This window comes from Camellia sinensis, chromosome 10 (genome assembly GCF_055761805.1).
Source record: "Camellia sinensis isolate YWXY chromosome 10, ASM5576180v1, whole genome shotgun sequence".
Lineage (NCBI taxonomy): Eukaryota > Viridiplantae > Streptophyta > Magnoliopsida > Ericales > Theaceae > Camellia > Camellia sinensis.
The window spans coordinates 178,916,256-178,935,283 of record NC_138970.1 but is presented as its reverse complement, the minus strand read 5'-3'; the positions used below and the strand labels follow the sequence as shown (position 1 = coordinate 178,935,283).

General features: G+C 33.6%; 1 protein-coding gene across 1 annotated transcript; it reads left to right on the top strand.

Annotated features, from left to right (window-relative positions):
- The first annotated feature begins 7,139 nt into the window (after positions 1–7,139).
- Positions 7,140–12,293, top strand: LOC114310319 (receptor-like protein EIX1). Its single transcript, XM_028256269.2, has 2 exons — positions 7,140–10,133; positions 11,046–12,293. Exon 1 carries the CDS (start codon positions 7,165–7,167, stop codon positions 10,105–10,107), a length of 2,943 nt encoding a protein of 980 aa, XP_028112070.2. The 5' UTR covers positions 7,140–7,164; the 3' UTR covers positions 10,108–10,133; positions 11,046–12,293.
- The last annotated feature ends 6,735 nt before the right edge of the window (positions 12,294–19,028 follow it).

Below are 19,028 nucleotides of genomic sequence, written 5' to 3'. Positions count from 1 at the left end.
AAGGCAAAACTTGTAGTCAAAAGGTTTAGACAAAAAGAAGGTCTTGATTACTTTGACACATAGTCACTGATTACTAGAATAACATCCATTAGAATGCTAATTGCCATTGCATCTTTGTACAATCTAGAAATTCATCAAATGGATATGAAAACCGCTTTCTTAAATGGTGAGTTAAATGAAGAAATTTACATGGAACAACCAGAAGGGTTTTCTGTTCCAGGAAAAGAAAAGAAAGTGTGTAAATTGGTTAAATCATTATATGGTTTAAAACAAGCACCAAAGCAATGACATGAGAAATTTGACAAGGCAATGATGTCAAATGGATTCAAAATTAATGAATGTGACAAATGTGTTTATATTGAAAACACAAACCAAGGTTATGTTATAGTATGTCTTTATGTTGATGATATGCTCATCATAGATAGTAATAATGACATGATTAAAACTATCAAGAAAATGTTGAATAAACATTTTGACATGAAGGACATGGGAATTGCTGATGTAATTCTTAGTATGAAAATTACCAAAACATCAGAAGGTTATGCTTTGCCACAATCACGTTGCATTGACAAAATACTTGACAAATTTAGTAAAGATGATAATCATCTTACTAGAATACCTGTGGATGTTAATTTGTTTCTTTCTAAGAATGTACATGAAAGTATTTCTCAATTAGAGTATGCCCAAATTATTGAAAGTTTAATGTACTTGATAAACTGCACTTGCCCGGATATAGCTTATGTAGTAAGTAAATTAAGTAGATATACAAGTAATCCAGGACTAGAACACTGGAAAGCAATTATAAGGGTTCTAAGATATCTCTAATTTACTCATAACATTAGGCTAAATTATACTAGATATCCAGCAGTACTTGAAGGATACAGTGATGCAAACTGGATATCGAATACTGGAGACTCAAAATCCACTAGTGGGTATGTCTTTACTCTTGGTGGGGCGACTGTATCTTGGAAATCTTCCAAACAGACTTGCATTGCTAGGTCTACTATGGAATCATAATTTATAGCTTTAGATAAAGATGGGGAAGAAGTAGAATAGCTTTGTCACTTCCTTGAAGATATTCTAATTTGGCCAAAACCGGTGCCTGCTATATGCATGCATTGTGATAGTCAGTCAGCAATTGATAAAGCACAAAGTCATATGTATAACGATAAGTCGCGACACATTTGTCATCGACATAACATTGTGAGACATCTACTCTTTAATGAAATTATTTCCATTGACTATGTGAAGTCTAAAGACAACATAGCAGATCCACTAACCAAAGAGTTAACAAGAGAGTTAGTTGAAAATTCATCGAAGGAAATGGGACTTAAGCCTATTAAATAAGAGTTACCACGACGGCAACCCAACTTAGTTGACTGGAGATCCCAAGATCTAGGTTCAAAGGGACAATTGAGTTGTGTATGACTCATAAGGATCACTGGGGAGTCAAACTCCTACCCATTTCTATGATGAAATAGTGATGTCTACAGCGTTTTAGGTTAAGTAATACTTTTAATGATTTTTACATCTAGGAATACCTAGTGGAGTATGGCAAGATACTCTTTATCAGAATCACCTATATGAGTGTGAACTGGGCTAGTTCTATGAGATTTGTGAAGGGCTACAATTCTCTAGAGCACTCATGAAAGACCAGGTTGTTTAGAGCCAAAATGAACACAATAATAAAAACTAAACTGTGTCTGGGAATATATTGTGTGAGTTCTATTGTCTTGGTTTACACAAACGGTTGAATAGTTCAAGACATCATGTTCACTGGTTAGCTAGGAAATCCAATAGTGTCTCACGAGGGAAGGTTCAAAGCCAAAAGCTATCTATCCTTTGCAGAATATTTCTAATTTCTGTACTCTCTGTAATTAGATCATGTTGTTGCATTTTCTTTCCGTCAAATTCCATTCATGTGGGAGATTGTTGGAAATAATGACTTTTATAGGCTTATTTTGGGCCATCTTTGAGCCCAAAATTGAGTAGGGCCCATACGTCTTTTGGGGTGGGTCCAAAGAGGTGACGTGTTCCTTGTCGCATGGCAAGTCACATGGTAAAGACGGTTCGTCAAAACCATTTATGAGTGAATGGGAACTTGATGTTGTTTTCGGGTTCGTGGAATGGACAATTTACAGAATAAAATGTGGGTTTCTTTATAAAGCTTGTCCCACATTGAAACTTGAAGAGAGCTTAAATGTGTTTTTAAGCTCTAGGTGGCAACACTTGGGTTGGGTCCCAAAGGGCACCCCAAGTTTGTAGAAGGGAGGAGTTATGGACAAAGTGAACCTTAGCCCAAACCCCACATACGCGCTCACGCCACCACTGCCGCCGCCATTTGTCCCACCGGCCGGCCGAGCCAAGCCAGGTTCAAGTGCGAGGTGTGGGTTGGGTCGGATCTAATATTAATTATTTGGACAAAATTTATTTGAATTTTTCCAAAAATTCTTGTGGGAAATTATTTAAATTTTCGAACAAAATTAATTTAATTTTTTTCTGTCCAAAACTGTGCCTCTTCTGGTCCAATTTCCAACTGTTTAAAACTGCTCTAAACTGCCCAGCAGTGCCGAACAGAGCCAGTTTCTTCCAGACAGGTTTGAAACTGCCCAGGCAGTTATCTGTCCAAACTGGTTGCATCTGTTGAATTCAAAAACCTACTTGTTCGTTTTGAATTTCAAACCTGTTCAGGCCTATAAATACCTGTACCATTCCAGCAGATTTCCAGATCAAAATTGACTTGTTTTCTTCTAGTTTTGCTCTCTTGCATTAACTTATTCTTCATATCATTTTAGGAAAATTTTGGAGAGTATAGAACACAGGTTTTGTTCGTCGTACAAATTGTTTGGAGTGCTACTACAATTTGCGTAAAGATCATTGTATCTTGGGAGATAGACGCCTTTTATCCATAAGTATCAAAGCAGGGCGAATCTGTCTTAAGGACAGAGTGTCACACACTCGATTTGATCTAATTTTGTATTTATTTATTTCAGTAAAATAAATTTTGTAAGTAATTTATTTTTATTTGTTTGAGTTTGTTTCAAGTTGTTTATTTTACACAGAAGATTGTTCCAACACTTTTAACTTCTGATTTTTTATAATCAGCTTTTAACTTAAAATAAAAATAAAAATAAAAATAAAACTATAACATACAGGGCCTCCATGTCCTTCATTTGTGGGATTGTTGTGTCTTAGGGGAAGGGGTGGGATACAAATAATGGGATAACAATCCCAAGGTGATTAACTTGTAAAAATACACTCTTGCCCACAAGTACATGTATCTTTATTTTTTTTTATTTTTTTTTCACAAATGATGGGATAAAAATTCAAATTTTTTCAAATGGTAGGATAAAGATTCAATTTTTTTTTTTACTATCATATAGATAAATTGTTTAGTTTCGCTATATATTGTACTCAGTAAAATAAAATAAAATAAAATAGAATTTAAAAATCTCAATTAAAAAATAAAATAGAATTTATTTAATTTTTATTGATATTTTATTTATTTAATTTTTCAAAATTTTTAGCCAAAAAAATAAAAATAAAGATAAACCTATTATTGATGTTACTCAATAAACAATTGAAAAAATATTTTTTGTCCTGTGTATTGTACGAGTCAATGCACCGATCAATCAATAGTATCTCTTAAAACCAATTGACATTACTTCAATAAAGAATGGTTTGAATAAAGCCATTCAAAGCGAGATATTACTAGTATACATTTAAAATTAATCGATATCACTTCAATAAAAGAAGAATAATATTATATGCATCAATTAGTATATTAACTAGTGTATTAACAAATGATGTCGCACAATTTTAGAAGTTTTGAGTATTTATAATTTGTATAATAGGTGACATCAGTAATAATGTCATAACACTAGTTCGTGCACTAGTTAGTACACTAATTGATGCATGTAGCACCACCGATAAAAGAATGGTTTGGATGAAGCGAGAGATTTTACTATGAGAAATTATTTCATGTAACAGGCACTTCACATACTCTTCAACTTATACTCTGTTTGTTTGGATGGAAATATTTTTAAAAAAATATTTTTAGCATTTTTTGTCATTTGATACAATGGAAAACAAAAGTCAATTGAAAACATTTTCTATGGTAAATGAAAAAATATTTTTTATTTTTAAAAGATGGAAAACATTTTCAAAATCAAAGTTTTGTCAGTGCCACCACATTACCATCACTACCGTCACCTCCACCATCACCATTGTCGCCATCACCACCTCCACTCTAGTTTGGCCAAACGATTCGGATCGCACTAGGATCTTAAATTTAGTAGGATCTTAAAGTGATTACGATTCAAGTTATAAAATCGTGTATAATTGCACTACGATTCCGATTCTACTATGATCCTAATCCTAAAAAATAAAAATAAAAATAAAAAAAATTATTATTATTATTTATTTCTTATAGATGTATGTATATATGTATATCTATATATAAATTTGACTATAAATTTTTTTACAAACATCTTTTCTAATTTATGATAATATAAAAGATGTATTATATCAAATTAATAATTTTTCTATAATGATTTTACAAATATTTAACATACATTATCGTTATAGATAATTTATTATTTATTTTATATTAAAAGTAGAATCTTACGAATCTCAATCCGATTGTAGGATCTGATCCACAAATCCCTTTCAACGATCCTATCTAGAAACCCAATTTTAACATCCTTGACTACCGCCACAACCATTTCTACCTCATTACTACTACAACCATCACTACCACCACACCACTACTGTTATTGCCACCACCGCCACACCACTACTGTCACTACCACCGCTAGCACCTCTACTTTCACCTCCACTCTACCGCTACAGCTACCACTATCACTACCACTGCCACAACGACTAATGCAACCATTAGTAAATTAATTTTAAAAATGCAACCAAACATAAGAAAATATTTTCTACGAAAACAAACAGATATTCATCGTCATGTTGTAAAAGTAAGATTAGAAAAGTCACAGTAAGATTAGAAAAGCCACTATGTATTCAACTTGAAATGTTGAGTATTCGACCATTTCAAAACATTAATCAATGAAGATATAATATCAATTCGATCACGTATTGTACTAATTAGAGCATCTCTATTGGTAATTGCTATTATAATATTGTCAAAACTATAATTTGACATGTTAAAATAACAAATTGTCAAATTATAGCAATAGTGCTCTAATAGTACAAAACCATTTCGGCACAAAGATCAAGACATCCCCCTAGATGATCACTCTAAACAATTGAGGTCATCCCCAAGATATCTCCCAAACGACCACCTTGTGTAATATCTAATAAAATGGCCAATTAATTTTGACTAAGCTGATAGATTTGACATTTGTCAAAACTTGTACCAAATTTAACATAAGTATTGACAAATGTCAAATTTGACAATTGCTTTTAACATTTGATGTACTTTTGTGCCCTAATTTTCTTTAAGTTTTTAAAGATAGGAAGTGCTTTTTAACCTTAAAAGAATATTTCAAGGGAAGCTATTCATTACTTTTCCTTTCTTTTCTGTTTTATAATTTCCTTTTGTGTTTTGCGTTAGGCACATGAGATGAGCCTTCTATTTTCTATACACTAGCCTGTTTGGTTTTGGTTTTAGAAAACGTTTTTCAAAAAATTTTACTTTTTTATTTTTCGTATTTTTTTGTTTTCAATGATTTTTTTTAATATTTTAATTTTAATTTTTTATTTTTAGACACACGTAATATAAATACACTTAAAAAGTATAATATTTGTAAAAATATTTTTAAAAAATTTACTAAATACCAAAAATACAAAAAAATAAAAAATAAAAATTCAGTACATTTTTTGTATTTTTGTGTATTTATTAATTTTTTAAGATATTTTTTCACAAATATTTTACTATTTAAATACATCTAAGTAAGGTGCATATAAAAAAGTAAAAAAATCGCTGAAAGTTTTAAAAATATTCACTAAAAACAAAAACAAAAAAAACACGAAAAATAAAAAACTGAATTTTTAAAAAACTGAAACCAAACACATTGAATATTACTTTAACTTGCAAGAGCTAAGAGGGCGCTTGCATGTATTACATCTTGTGTTATTTTGGTCAAGCTCCACATTAACCACTCCCCTATCAAACTAATACTACATAAATAATTGAATCTGAAAAAAAAAAAAACACATATAAATTAAAGGAAGAAGAGGTTACAGATTTTTGTTTTTTTTCCTTCTAATAGAAAATCAGAACAAAGGGAATGGCTCCCTTTTATACCAATCTCATCTATACCCCTCCATACTCTATTTCGTGAGCTCAATCATGACCTAACAACGATAATCCAAATTGTCCATCTTGTAGACTTAACAGATAAAAAATCAGTTTCATCGGACATCATTGGACACATAAATAAATTATATTTTATTTTTTAAAATAGCCAACAACTATTAGTTTAAAATTAAATTGTCCATTTCAAAAAATAAAATACAATTTGTTCATATATTCATTGATATTTGATAAAGCAGATTTTATACACACATAATTTTTACTGCGAGATTTACAACAAAAATGCAAAGTGAGACCCTCAAAATAAAATACAGAGAAATATGAAAGATAGTGCTACGGAGAGGAGTTCCTGTAAACAATTAACCAAAAAATGTTTTCTAGTTTGAGGGTACAATTACGTTCAAAAAAAAAAAAAGTTTTTGAGTTTACAATTGAGTGATACTAGTTAAAATCCCCAGCTATGAAAACAAGGACTGAATGCAAACAGACATTCAATTTACTGGATGTACAATTAGATACAAGGTTTTTTTTTTTTTGGTTTGGTGGTGATAGAGAGATCTAACACTAGAGCTCTAACATGAGCTCTAGTGTGGTGTCAAAAAAAAAAAAAAAAAAAAAAAGTAAACCAAAATATCATATCATCATGTGAGACCCACCATTATAGCTCCTTTAGAGCTTTTGGTTTAGAGCTCTCAAACATTATTGTTTTTTTTTTTTTTTTTTTTTTTTTTCTTTTCCCTTCCAAAAAGTCGGGAAACTTCTCTCTTCAGTAAAACGTTTTGTGGTCCATTACTACGTAAGTAGACTTTGAATCAACCTGTAATTCTCGCATATTGCATATATATATATAGATTTGTGTTGGACAAAAGTTAGAACAATATATCATGGTAAACATGGCTAACACTTGTTTCCAACTTCTCTTCCTTATCCTTCCTTTGTTTTTCATGTTTGTTTCCCTTGAAGCCAGTAGATTCAGTTCCAACTCTAGCAATTCCAACCCCAGTTGCATAGAGATTGAAAGGAAAGCACTTCTTGAATTCAAAAAAGGTCTCACAGATCCTTCTGGTCTCCTTTCTTCTTGGGCTGGCAATGATTGTTGTACTTGGAAGGGCGTAGGTTGCAGCAACCAGACTGGCAATGTTGTATCACTGGACCTTCGAAACCGCTTTGAGTGTATTTACAACTCATCCTGTTTGGGCGGTGAGGTAAGTTCCTCCTTGCTCGACTTGAAATATTTGAATTACTTGGATCTAAGCCTGAATTATTTCCAAGGGATTGCAATCCCAAATTTCATTGGTTCACTTGAAAAGTTGAGCTACTTCAATCTCTCTTATGCATCTTTTGGTGGAATGATTCCTCCTCATCTTGGAAATCTATCAAATCTGCGTTATCTTGATCTCTCTACAAATTCTTATGTAACAAGAAGTTGGGTTTCAGATTTAAACTGGCTTGCTGGTCTGTCTTCTCTAAAATATCTTAATCTTGGAAATGTGAACCTCACTTTGGCAAGTACTAATTGGCTGCAAGCTCTTAATATGCTTCCTTCTCTGTTGGAATTGAGATTGCGAGGTTGTGAACTTCACAACTTGCCTTACTCTGTACCAAACATCAATTTCACTTCCCTTTCTGTCCTTGATCTCTCTGAAAATAATTTCAACTCTTCAATACCTCAATGTTTGTTTAACATAAGTTCCCTTGTGGATCTGTATCTTTTTAGTACTTATATGAAGACCTCTGTTTCTGATATCCAATGGGGAAACCTCTGCAACTTGAGAACTCTAGATTTAAACCTAAATCAAATTAGTGGCGACATAAGTGAACTTATAAGGGGTTTCGTTGGATGCAGCAACAGTAGCTTAGAAGAGTTATTGTTAGACAATAACCAAGTGAGAGGGTCGTTGCTAGATTATTCACTAACACACCTTCAGAACTTAAGATACCTTCGACTTTATGGTAACTTAATCTCAGGCCCAATTCCAGCATCTATTGGAAGGTTGTCAAAATTGGAGATATTAGACCTCTCTTCTAATCAAATGAATGGGTCCATTCCAGATGGTGTTGGAAAACTTGCAAACTTAAAAGAGTTGCTACTTAAAAACAATTATTGGGAAGGTGTTATATCCCAAAATCAATTGCAAGGCCTCACAAAACTGCGACGTTTCTCAATATCATCGTTGAACAAAAGTCCAATCTTCAATATAAGCCACGCATGGGTTCCTCCTTTCAGCCTAATAGAAATCACAGTCTGGAACTGTCGATTAGGTCCCAGGTTTCCAGCATGGCTAAGTAATCAAAAACAACTTCATGAAATAACGTTGACAGACGTTGCCATTTCGGACACAATACCTTATTGGCTTTGTGAGTTATCTCCACATATTTTTTGGTTAGATCTTTCTGGTAATTGGATACATGGAAAGCTTCCCAATTCATTAGTATTTCCCTCAGCAATTCTAGTGGATTTAAGTTTCAACTGCTTAGAGGGTTCACTCCCATTTTGGCCCAATGTGTCATTTCTCGTGCTGGCAAACAATTTATTTTCAGGATCAATTCCCATGAACATCAACCAAATGATGCCATCATTGGAGATTCTTGATTTATCTGGGAACATCCTAAATGGTAGCATCCCCCTATCCATAGGTAAGATGAAACATTTGCAAACTCTTTATCTATCAAACAATCATTTATCTGGAAGAATCCATGATCAATGGGGGGATTTACAAAGAATTGAAGTCATAGATTTATCCAAAAACAATTTACATGGTGAGATTCCAGATTCAATTTGCTCACTACCTTTTCTCTATTGGTTGAAATTGAGCAGCAACAATCTTTCAGGGGAACTATCTTTTGCATTACAGAACTGCAAAGGCATGAGGATGCTTGATCTTGGAGAGAATCGATTCTACGGAAACATACCCAAATACATTGGACAAAGCTTCTTATCACTATCGGAACTGCGTATACGAGATAACATGTTTAGTGGAAATATTCCTGAACAATTATGCTCTCTTGCTCACCTCCACATCCTGGACCTTGCTCTTAATAATTTATCAGGATCCATCCCATCATGCTTGGGAAAATTGGATGCTCTGAATTCTTTGATATCATATAGTCAACATATACCTTCTGTGGCTGATGCCTATCTTCAACGAAAGAAAATGGAAGTGGTTATGAAAGGAAGACAATTGATATATACCTTTACTCTTGAGTTGGTAAATATCATTGACTTGTCGGGCAACAATCTTCAGGGAGACATCCCAGAACTAATAACAAATCTCTCAACCTTGGGTACCTTAAATTTATCCCACAACCTATTGACAGGGAAAATACCAGAGAAGATTGGAAGCTTACAACTATTAGAAACACTTGACCTCTCATGCAACCACCTTTCAGGTCCAATTCCTCCAACCATGTCCTCTATGACTTTACTGAACAATTTGAACTTGTCATTTAACAATTTGTCTGGACCAATTCCCTCCGGCAACCAGTTCCAAACCTTCATTGATCCTTCCATTTACAAGGGTAATCCAAAACTTTGTGGGCCTCCATTGTCGACCAAGTGCCTCATGCCCAATGACAGAGATGTTGATGGAAACCAACATGCTAAGGCTCTCAAAGATGAGGATAAGAATGAAAACCTGGGCTTCTACCTTGGCATGGCATTGGGGTTTGTGGTGGGGTTTTGGGCTGTTTGTGGTAGTTTGGTGTTAAAGAAGTCTTGGAGATACGCCTACTTTCGGTGTGTTGATGAAATGAAAGATTGGGTTTTCGTTGCCATGATGGCGAACTTGAACCGCTTAAGAAGAATGATGGGAGCACAACATAACTGAAGGCCCATGTGGGTAATTACGTAAAGGTACTATTATAAATACTCAACTATTTTAGTCTTATTTTTCAATTTCTTCACACACTGACAAAATTAAGTTCTTTTTTTTCTTTCTTTTTCTTTTTTTTTTGCAATGAACATGCGTCTCTTTTAAGGCTAATAACAATCCTTCAACATTTTAAAAAGGGGAAATCATAGCCCAGTGAGTGTTAAAAAAAAAAAAAATTACAAACACATAAAAATGTGTAGAATTTTAATGATTAATATTTATATAGTTTACAATTGATGTGTAATTTTTTTTTTTAATTTTACACTAAATTATTATTTCCTCGTTTAAAAACCTTAATTTCAAGATTTTTCACCAACATAAAGCTCTAAATAAGTTTAAAAAAAAAACACAACACAACTACATTAGTTTTATACCAAAAGCATGTGATTGTAAATCATATTTCCAAAACTCAAGTAGTTCCAAACTTACTTTTCATACCAATGTTTTCTAAAGCTGATTTTCAAGTTTAAAATGGTGCATTGAAAACTCAATTTTAAAAGTTTTAACTTACAGTAAAATTATCTAAAACACAACCTTATTAAAAAGTCATGTTTTAAAAACAGAATTTTAAAGTTGAAGCCGTGTAATCAACCCACACTTCAAAAAAAATAAATAAAAAATAAATCTTTGTTGACAAATATATTGAAATGAACTTCTTTCGATTAAAAAAAAAACAAATCACACAAATACATCTCGGTTTTTTGCATCCTTGGTGTAGACCAATGAAGTAGAAACTCATCCTTTGCTGCACAAATGCAGTAAGATCATAAATCTCCCCCATTCTTTGTGCAAAATATTGGTAAATCAACACAATGTATCAATCACTTTGATACTTTGCATGAGAAATGGCCACTTATTTTGTAAACAAAATCCAAAATTCTGACTTTTTACAGATATGTTGATTCAAAAAGGAAACTTCGAACAAGAAGGACATCAAATGAATAGGTTGGCTTGCCTTCCCACCACGGTCAACATGGCTTAGACTTTTCTTCGTGTTTCTCAGGTTTCAAAACTTTGGCTATATTTGTTTTCCATTAATGATGTTTGTAATAAAGATAGTTTTATTTTATTGCTATTAATGATAAGAACAATTAATAAACTTATCCTAGCCAAAAGCCAAGAAAGGTATGTTGTAGTAATATTATACAAATAAAAAAATATAGGGAAAAAAAAATTAAAGTTTGACCCTTGCAAAAAAAATAAATTCTGAATTTTTTATTTTGTTAATTTAACTCGTAACCTTTTGATTTATTATCAATCTAAATCATTTGTTTATTTTCGTTGAGTAAAACTGACGAAAAACAAATATTTTGGTCATTAAATTCAATATAAGTGTACATAACATGTTGAAAATATTATTTTCATTGAGTTTAATAATTAAAATAACCATTTTTTTATTGGTTTTCTTTAACAAAAATAGACGTGGTTTAAATTGAAAATAAATTGAAATATTAAAATTTAAATTGATAAAATTAAAAATTCAGGATTTATTTTGTTATAAGGATCAAACCTTAGTAATTGTTGATGTAGCACTAGCGCTATATATTTTGTTGTTTTTTGTAGCAGTCGATTGTACTATATTTTCATTCCCTCTGATATAATAAAATTAATGTGAGTCGTGGACGTAGGCAATCTTGCCGAACCACGTAAAATTCTTTGTTGTTTCTTGTGTGAGATTGTTTTTGCTTTTTTCTTGGTATTGTCTGTATGTTTAGTTATTTCACAAAACAAAAGAAAAAGAAGAAGAAGAAGAAGAAGAAGACATAAAACAAAACAGAAAATTGTTTTCATCACTAAATATTTATAAATAAATAAATAAATAAAAGAAAAAGAAAAGAAAGAAAAAAAGAAAGAAAAATAAGTGTTTTTTATCAACTACTCGTGTAATTAGGATTCACATTGGAGCAAAACAAACCTCTTACAGCTCTAGTTAGTGGAAACTGAGGAGTATAAAATCACTTTCATGGGCAGTGGCGGATGGAGTAAGGGACCAGGGGTTATGTGTCCCCTGGATGTTGGGATTTTTTTTTTTTTTTTTACAAACATAAAGAAAATATTTTAAATAAAAAAATTATAAAAATATTATTAGAGTGAAATGTCAATGACATTTTAAAAATTATTAGAACAATAATGGTTGTTTTGATTGAAAATGAAGATACTACTATAAACCATATTATCTATGAAAATTTTATGAAAATTTTTGAATGTAACGGTGATGTCATTATTATTGACATGCAAGTATAAGTAATCTCACTATAAAAATATGAAATTTATTGGACTGTTAGTTACATTTGACATGTGAGGTTCACTCTCTTTGTATTTATTTACTATTAGTTGGTGATATCACATACTAATGATGATGTGATATGACAACTATATTGAATTTTTAATCAAATTTTGTATTAAAAAAATAATTTATCATTATATAATTTATTTTAAAACTTATATTCATATTTTTTTATATTGTCCATGATACACTAGTTATAAATAACATTTTTTTTAATGTTTCTCAAAATAAATAGTAAAAACTTGTGTTAAATATTTTTGTAAAATTTTTCGATATTGTAATTAATAAGTGTCCACTCTAATTTAATTTTCTGACTTTGCCACTGTTCATGAGGTAGAACAAATACAAATACCATGGTCTAACAGATATATTCATATAGTATATTCCTTTCTAGAAGATGAAGTAGTAACAAAGAAACAATTTGTCACGCCCCAAATTTTTAATTACTCAAAAACATTACTAAGAGCCTGAAATTTAGGTCTTTTTTTTTTATATACAAATATATATTACCCTTGAGTAACAGAATCATAATAGTACATGTTCTCTCTCATGATGAATACAATAATAATAATAATACATGTCAAATTCCCGCTGTAGAGTTACAAATAAATAATTACAAACATCAATACACAATGAGATTACACATAAGAGATACATGAACTTCCTAATCTTCCAACCAATCAATCCGAATTCTTTTCCTATAAAAAAAAAAATGAAACATCGAGGGCTGAGCACACTTGCCCAGTAAGAATCTCATAGTTCAAAAACAATAAGCATTCTATAGACAGAAATGATCATGCATGCAAGGTGATACCATATAGTACGGTGACATTTTGTAATTTCAAAATATCATACATAGCGTATCTTTTTTTCGAAATTTATTTGAACATTTAAGGAAAAACCTTCGACCATAAAAAACTATCCCTTTTCGTTAGAAAACCATAAATCCTTTTTGAAAACAAATATGTTTAAGGAACAATATCATTTTAAATTTATTAACTCATTCCAAAATATTCCGTATTAAATTCTCATCTTAACATTCCTCTTTTTATTCCCATTCTCCCTTTTTACTAGTTACATTTACTATAACTTCATAGCCTCAAGTTCAAGCTCCCTTAATACTCCAAAACATCCCACATACATGCTATTCCAACCAATCTATTCATATTTGTTGTAGCTCCTCAATGCAGAAATCCAAATCTCCTTTATATTCAATAACAATTACATCACATCTACATTTGCATTATCAATTATAATCCAACATATTACAACTACATCACATCCACATTTACATTATCAATTAGAGTTGAAACATAACACAAGAATAACAAACCCTTTTTAACACAATGTCTCAATTATTTACAAAACAAAACTCATAATTTCCCCTTATAGTCACAAGCAATCCAGTGAGTCTATCATCACCAACCTTTAATCCAATTACCATATCATTTTCCATTCTTTCAAATAATGTCATATTAAACACCGGATCCATTAACAAGTCATCTCCGTGAGTCACATGCTTTACCGGTCACAAGCTGGAAGGAACGCGGAACCTCACGCTTTACCGGTCACAAGCCGGAAGGGACGCGGAACCTCTATATATCCCAACATACCACAGGCTTTACTAAGCGCTACTCCGGAAGGAAGGCGGAACCTATTTCAAGCGCCACGCTTTGCCGGCTCAAAATATGGAGAGAAACGGACCCCAAAACAATATTGCATTCTATAAATTTTATCAAGTCATCCGTCATTGTGGTTAGTGGGCAAAGCCAACACATCATTCATTATTCCCGTTATACATTAGTTCAAAACACATCCACTTAATATTTCACTTACATAACAAGTACACATTATGTTCCACCACTTTTTCTATTACCCACCAAGTCATTCACATGTTCATAATTTTTGGGTTCAAACTATTTCTTTACTCTTCCATATTATTATCAAGTCTTCCAAATTAATTTTCACAACACATCGATTATCAATTACTATGTGAGGCTATAAATTAAATCTCTAGCATTAATTTCTTTGATACAACTCCTTCACGTAACACTGTCATATTTCACAATCTCCCATTTATTGTTACTCACACTCATTTTAACCCAACCTTAACTTAACACAATTTAACATAACTCAATGCAATTCAACATAATACAATAAGATTCTTAAATATTCACTTTATCATTTTATCACAATTCCCTTACCATTAGTAATTTCTTTTCCCCAAGTTTGGTTTCATATTATAACATAATTTAAAATATCAACATTATGAGTTCAATCACAACTTTTACATAAATTACTCAAATTCTTTAAAATTTCAATTAAACATGTACATGTGTAATTTAACACCTTAATTTCATGATTCTACTATTAATTGAAGCAAAACCATTAACCATCTTCATGAGCCAAACTAGGGTTTTTAAGAGGAATTAAAGCTTTTCACAAAAACACATTTTATTCCAACCCTTCTATTACTTTTACACCCAAACTCATGACCCAAGATCATAACCCAACAAATAAACCCAACTCTCTTCAAACCCTAACCCCCAATCTCATGATTCGTCACAATATGCATAAAAATATAAACTTTTGTATTTATATAAAGAAAATACCACAAATTTATCTATAAATGAGGGTATTTAAAGAGAACTAGAAACCCCTACCTCTTGAAGCCAAGAGATGATGACCCAAAAATCGATGGCGATGAAGCCACGTACTAATCGGACTAAAAGAAAGCCCTTGACGAGATCTACAACCTTTCTCAAAAGGATTATGGTGAAAAGATCACTCTAGGTGAGTAGATCTAGAGATCTTAGTGCCAAAAGCTTGAGTTTAAAGTGAGGAGAACTCACGGTTTGAGAGAGAGGACAGAGGAGACAAGTGAAATGAAACTATGTTTGGAGCCTACTTATAGTAGTAGAAAAGTAGTCCTAAGGTCAATAAAATAATAAGCCCAAAACCCTCCAAAGGTAGGGCCCATTCGGACCCACAAATCTGAAAATAAACACTTAAGGGTTGACCGCTGGTGTGGTGGTGTCGACCCTTCAGAAAGAAAAGACAATGCTGGAAGCAAGGTGTCGACCCTTGGACAGGAAGGGTCAACCCTATATTCCAACAACTAATACCCAGATTCTGCAATATACAAGGGTTGACCCTTCCCAGATTGGTGTCGACCCTTGTGGACAGCAACAAGAGGCAGGTGTCGACCCTAAATTTCAGCAACACTTCCAGTAACTTCACCAACAGGTAAGGGTCAACCCTTAGGAAGGCTAGTGTCAACCCCAGAATAGAATTTCTAAGTTCTCAAGGAACTTTTTGACAAGAACAAGCGCAAACAAAACCCAACGAGTTTAAATCGGATCACACTCCTCCAAAATCAACATTCAACAACTCCAAAGACTCCCAAAAAAGAAAATAAGGGAATTAAATACACTCTCCAATGGGTTAAAGGATGTAGATGTTACACAATTAATCATCTGAAAAGTTAAATATCGTGAAGCATGCTAGAGTATGGGAATACAATTTGACAAGGGATAATAGACCAATTATAATAGCATGAAAAAATGATTATCTCATTATTTGTTAGATATAGTGGGTCCAAAACATACGCATAATTTTTATTACATGAATACACATAAGAAGTAAAACAAAATTCAGTTCGATTTAAACTTGTTCGAGATCAATTTCAAAAATAAACAAGTCAAGCTAAATTTTCAAGTCGAATTTCTACAACTTACTACCCAACCCGACTCATTTGCAGTTAACTGACAATTACTAGAGATACCACCACCATTAAGATCATGAAATGATTCCTCTTATGCTATTTTTCTAAGAAAAATAGTCTGCCTCTCTCTTATCAACACAGTAATTAAATTATTCATACTCTCATGCCATTTTTCTTCCTGTAAAAATACCTTCCTCCCAATAACAAGAATCAAACCATTGTTAACACCTATAGTTCAAATGGGGTCGGAAATTATAGTAGAAAATGGCCTGAGAACTAGGAGCTTTCGCTACAAAGACTACAACAATAGAAGGGTGTTCTTGAGAAGCTATATCACTTCAATGGGGAGGCAAAGATAAAGAAATCAAGAAAGACATTGTTAGAGTCCGCAAAGGAGGCAATGCAAAGAAGCCCATAAAGAAGCTAATTGCATCAATTTTCCAATGGGGAGAAGGAAGGGTTCTGGTCTTGAGGAGATTCAAGCACAAGATCACATTTTACATCATTGCTCATCTTCCTAATGGCTTTAAACCTCCACCTGCCTTAATTTCAACTTAAGACCTTTGTTCATCAGCTTCGACTCGCCTTCAACTTACAGTTTTTAACTTGATGTACATGTATATACTATATTCATGAGCATATACTACTCTCTAATCAAATCAGAATGAGTATTGATTGAACAACTAAAAGGGTTCTATCATACTGTCATACTGTACCCTTAATAAAGCAAGCTTTTATGAAGAAAAACAATTTCAAGTAAGGCTCATATCGGATTTGTCATCAATGGTTCAGGGAATCAGGCACATTAGCATTGAAATATTTTCTAAGAAAGTCGGGGGAAATGCATCACATAATAAAACAAAGTAAGCATGTTCACAAAGTACAATTCACATGACTCCAAGTGTCAACAGATCAACTTTATTTACGACTGCAAGTGTTGCTTCCAAAATGAGATCTTAAGTAATCTAACACAAGCCCTTACATGATATCAAGTTTCAAAGCACGAGATAATGCTATTGGAAAAACATCTTCATTTATAATCATAACCAAACAAAAGTTGTTCTCAAAGTACAAATGACTTCACTACTATAAATGTTGCCAAGATAACTAATTTACTTGAGACTACAGGTATTGTACCCAAATAGAATTTATGTAAACAATGTTTCATCCCACGGGCCATTTGATGACATCAACTTCTAAAGGAGTAACTAGAAGCTCTTAAAGCTTACTCTAAGTTCATGAACACGCCTGTTTACTAGAAAAAGATCACCGACACACCCATGGTGAAGCATCCCACGGCCATCCAAGGGCTCAATTGCTCACCTGTCTCAGCAAACACAGCGATAAATGTTACTCTGTCAGATTACAACTTATGCCTGTATAGGTAATGAAGTAAATAAAGTGACTGCATCCATGAGTGTCATATTTCCTGTCAAGGCATTTATCTACTAAAATATATCTTTCCATCCCACGGTGGATTTGCAAAATTCTTCATAGTGTAATAATTGAGTCAAATATGCTGTTAAAAATGATGTATTATTGATTGATGTATGTTATAAATTACAAATGGTGAGGTGCTCTTTATATAGGAGATGTAGTAGGTGAAGTGGGTGGAGTAGGTGTAGTAGGTGGTGGAGTAGGTGAAGTGGGTGAAGTAGGTGATAGGTTTTAACAGCCCCCCGCAAACTCAAGGGGGATAGGAACTAACCAACTTGAGTTTAGAGAGAGTAACAAAACAAGAAAATAGACGAATACATAAAAGAAAAGAGGATAGGAGACACTGTATGGTCGTGTCAGACCGATGGTGAAGACACTGTATGGTGGTGTCATAACGTTGTAGAGGACACTGTATGGTTGTGTCATAACGTTGTAGAGGACACTGGATGGTTGTGTCAGACCGATGTAGAAGACAGTTTATGGGGTCATGTCGGACCGTTGTAGCAGACAATGTTGTGACAGTTATTGTGACAGTTTACGGAGTCTTGCTGGACCCTTGTAGAAACTAACCGGAATCAATGTGGGGACAGTTTATAAAGTCTTGTCGGACCTATGAAGGAGCTAACCGGAATCAATGTCGGGACAGTTCACAGAGTCTTGTCGGACCCCTTAAAAAGTCGCACCCTCAAAAGGTGCGCCCAATTTTTCAAAAGGCGTGCCATCAAAAGGTGCACCCATGTTGTCGTCGAGCGCCGAGCGGCGCATGATGCGCGTGTCTGCCTTGGCTATTTAACCAAGGTTGAGGCAGAGGCTGTGCAAACCAGTCTGAAACCGCCGAACATTTGCATTCTGAAATACTCTGTAAACACTCTGTAACCAATCCTTCTCTGAAAGTACCAGTCGGAAATCGCTGCTTCGCTGAAACACTCAGCAACCCAAAAACATGGCCTCTTCTTCCCGTTCAGCTACCCAGAACATGGCCTCTTCTTCCCGTGGTCTGCTCACTCTTTTTCCCGACTTCAACGAGTCAACAAGAGAGATAACTGGTGCGGTGGCCCGTGAACCTCAACCAAACACCTCTGGTTTTGTTCCATTAAACTTTCCGATGCGGTTGGTGGAGCAAAAAATGGCAGTGCAAACGGATATTGAAGCTAATCAGTATACATTGAAGTCATGTGTGGAAACCATGACTGCGGTCACAAACTTGTCGCACCGGCTGCAGAGTAGGACAAATGAGGTGCAGCAGTTAAACGCCCAACTGGCTCTGCTCCAACGCATGTATAAGGATGCGCGAGCAGAGATATGTGTGCTGAAAGCGGAAAACAAGGAGCTGAAGCGGAAGGCCACCGTGATGTTCCGATTTGGAGGTCCGCCATATGCTGTAGTGGAGGAGCATGAGGGAGGAAACGTGCTCGGTGGCGTGGGAAA

Excerpts from the sequence above, each read along its gene's own strand:
- LOC114310319 (XM_028256269.2), top strand. The coding sequence starts at position 7,165 with ATGGTAAACATGGCTAACACTTGTTTCCAACTTCTCTTCCTTATCCTT.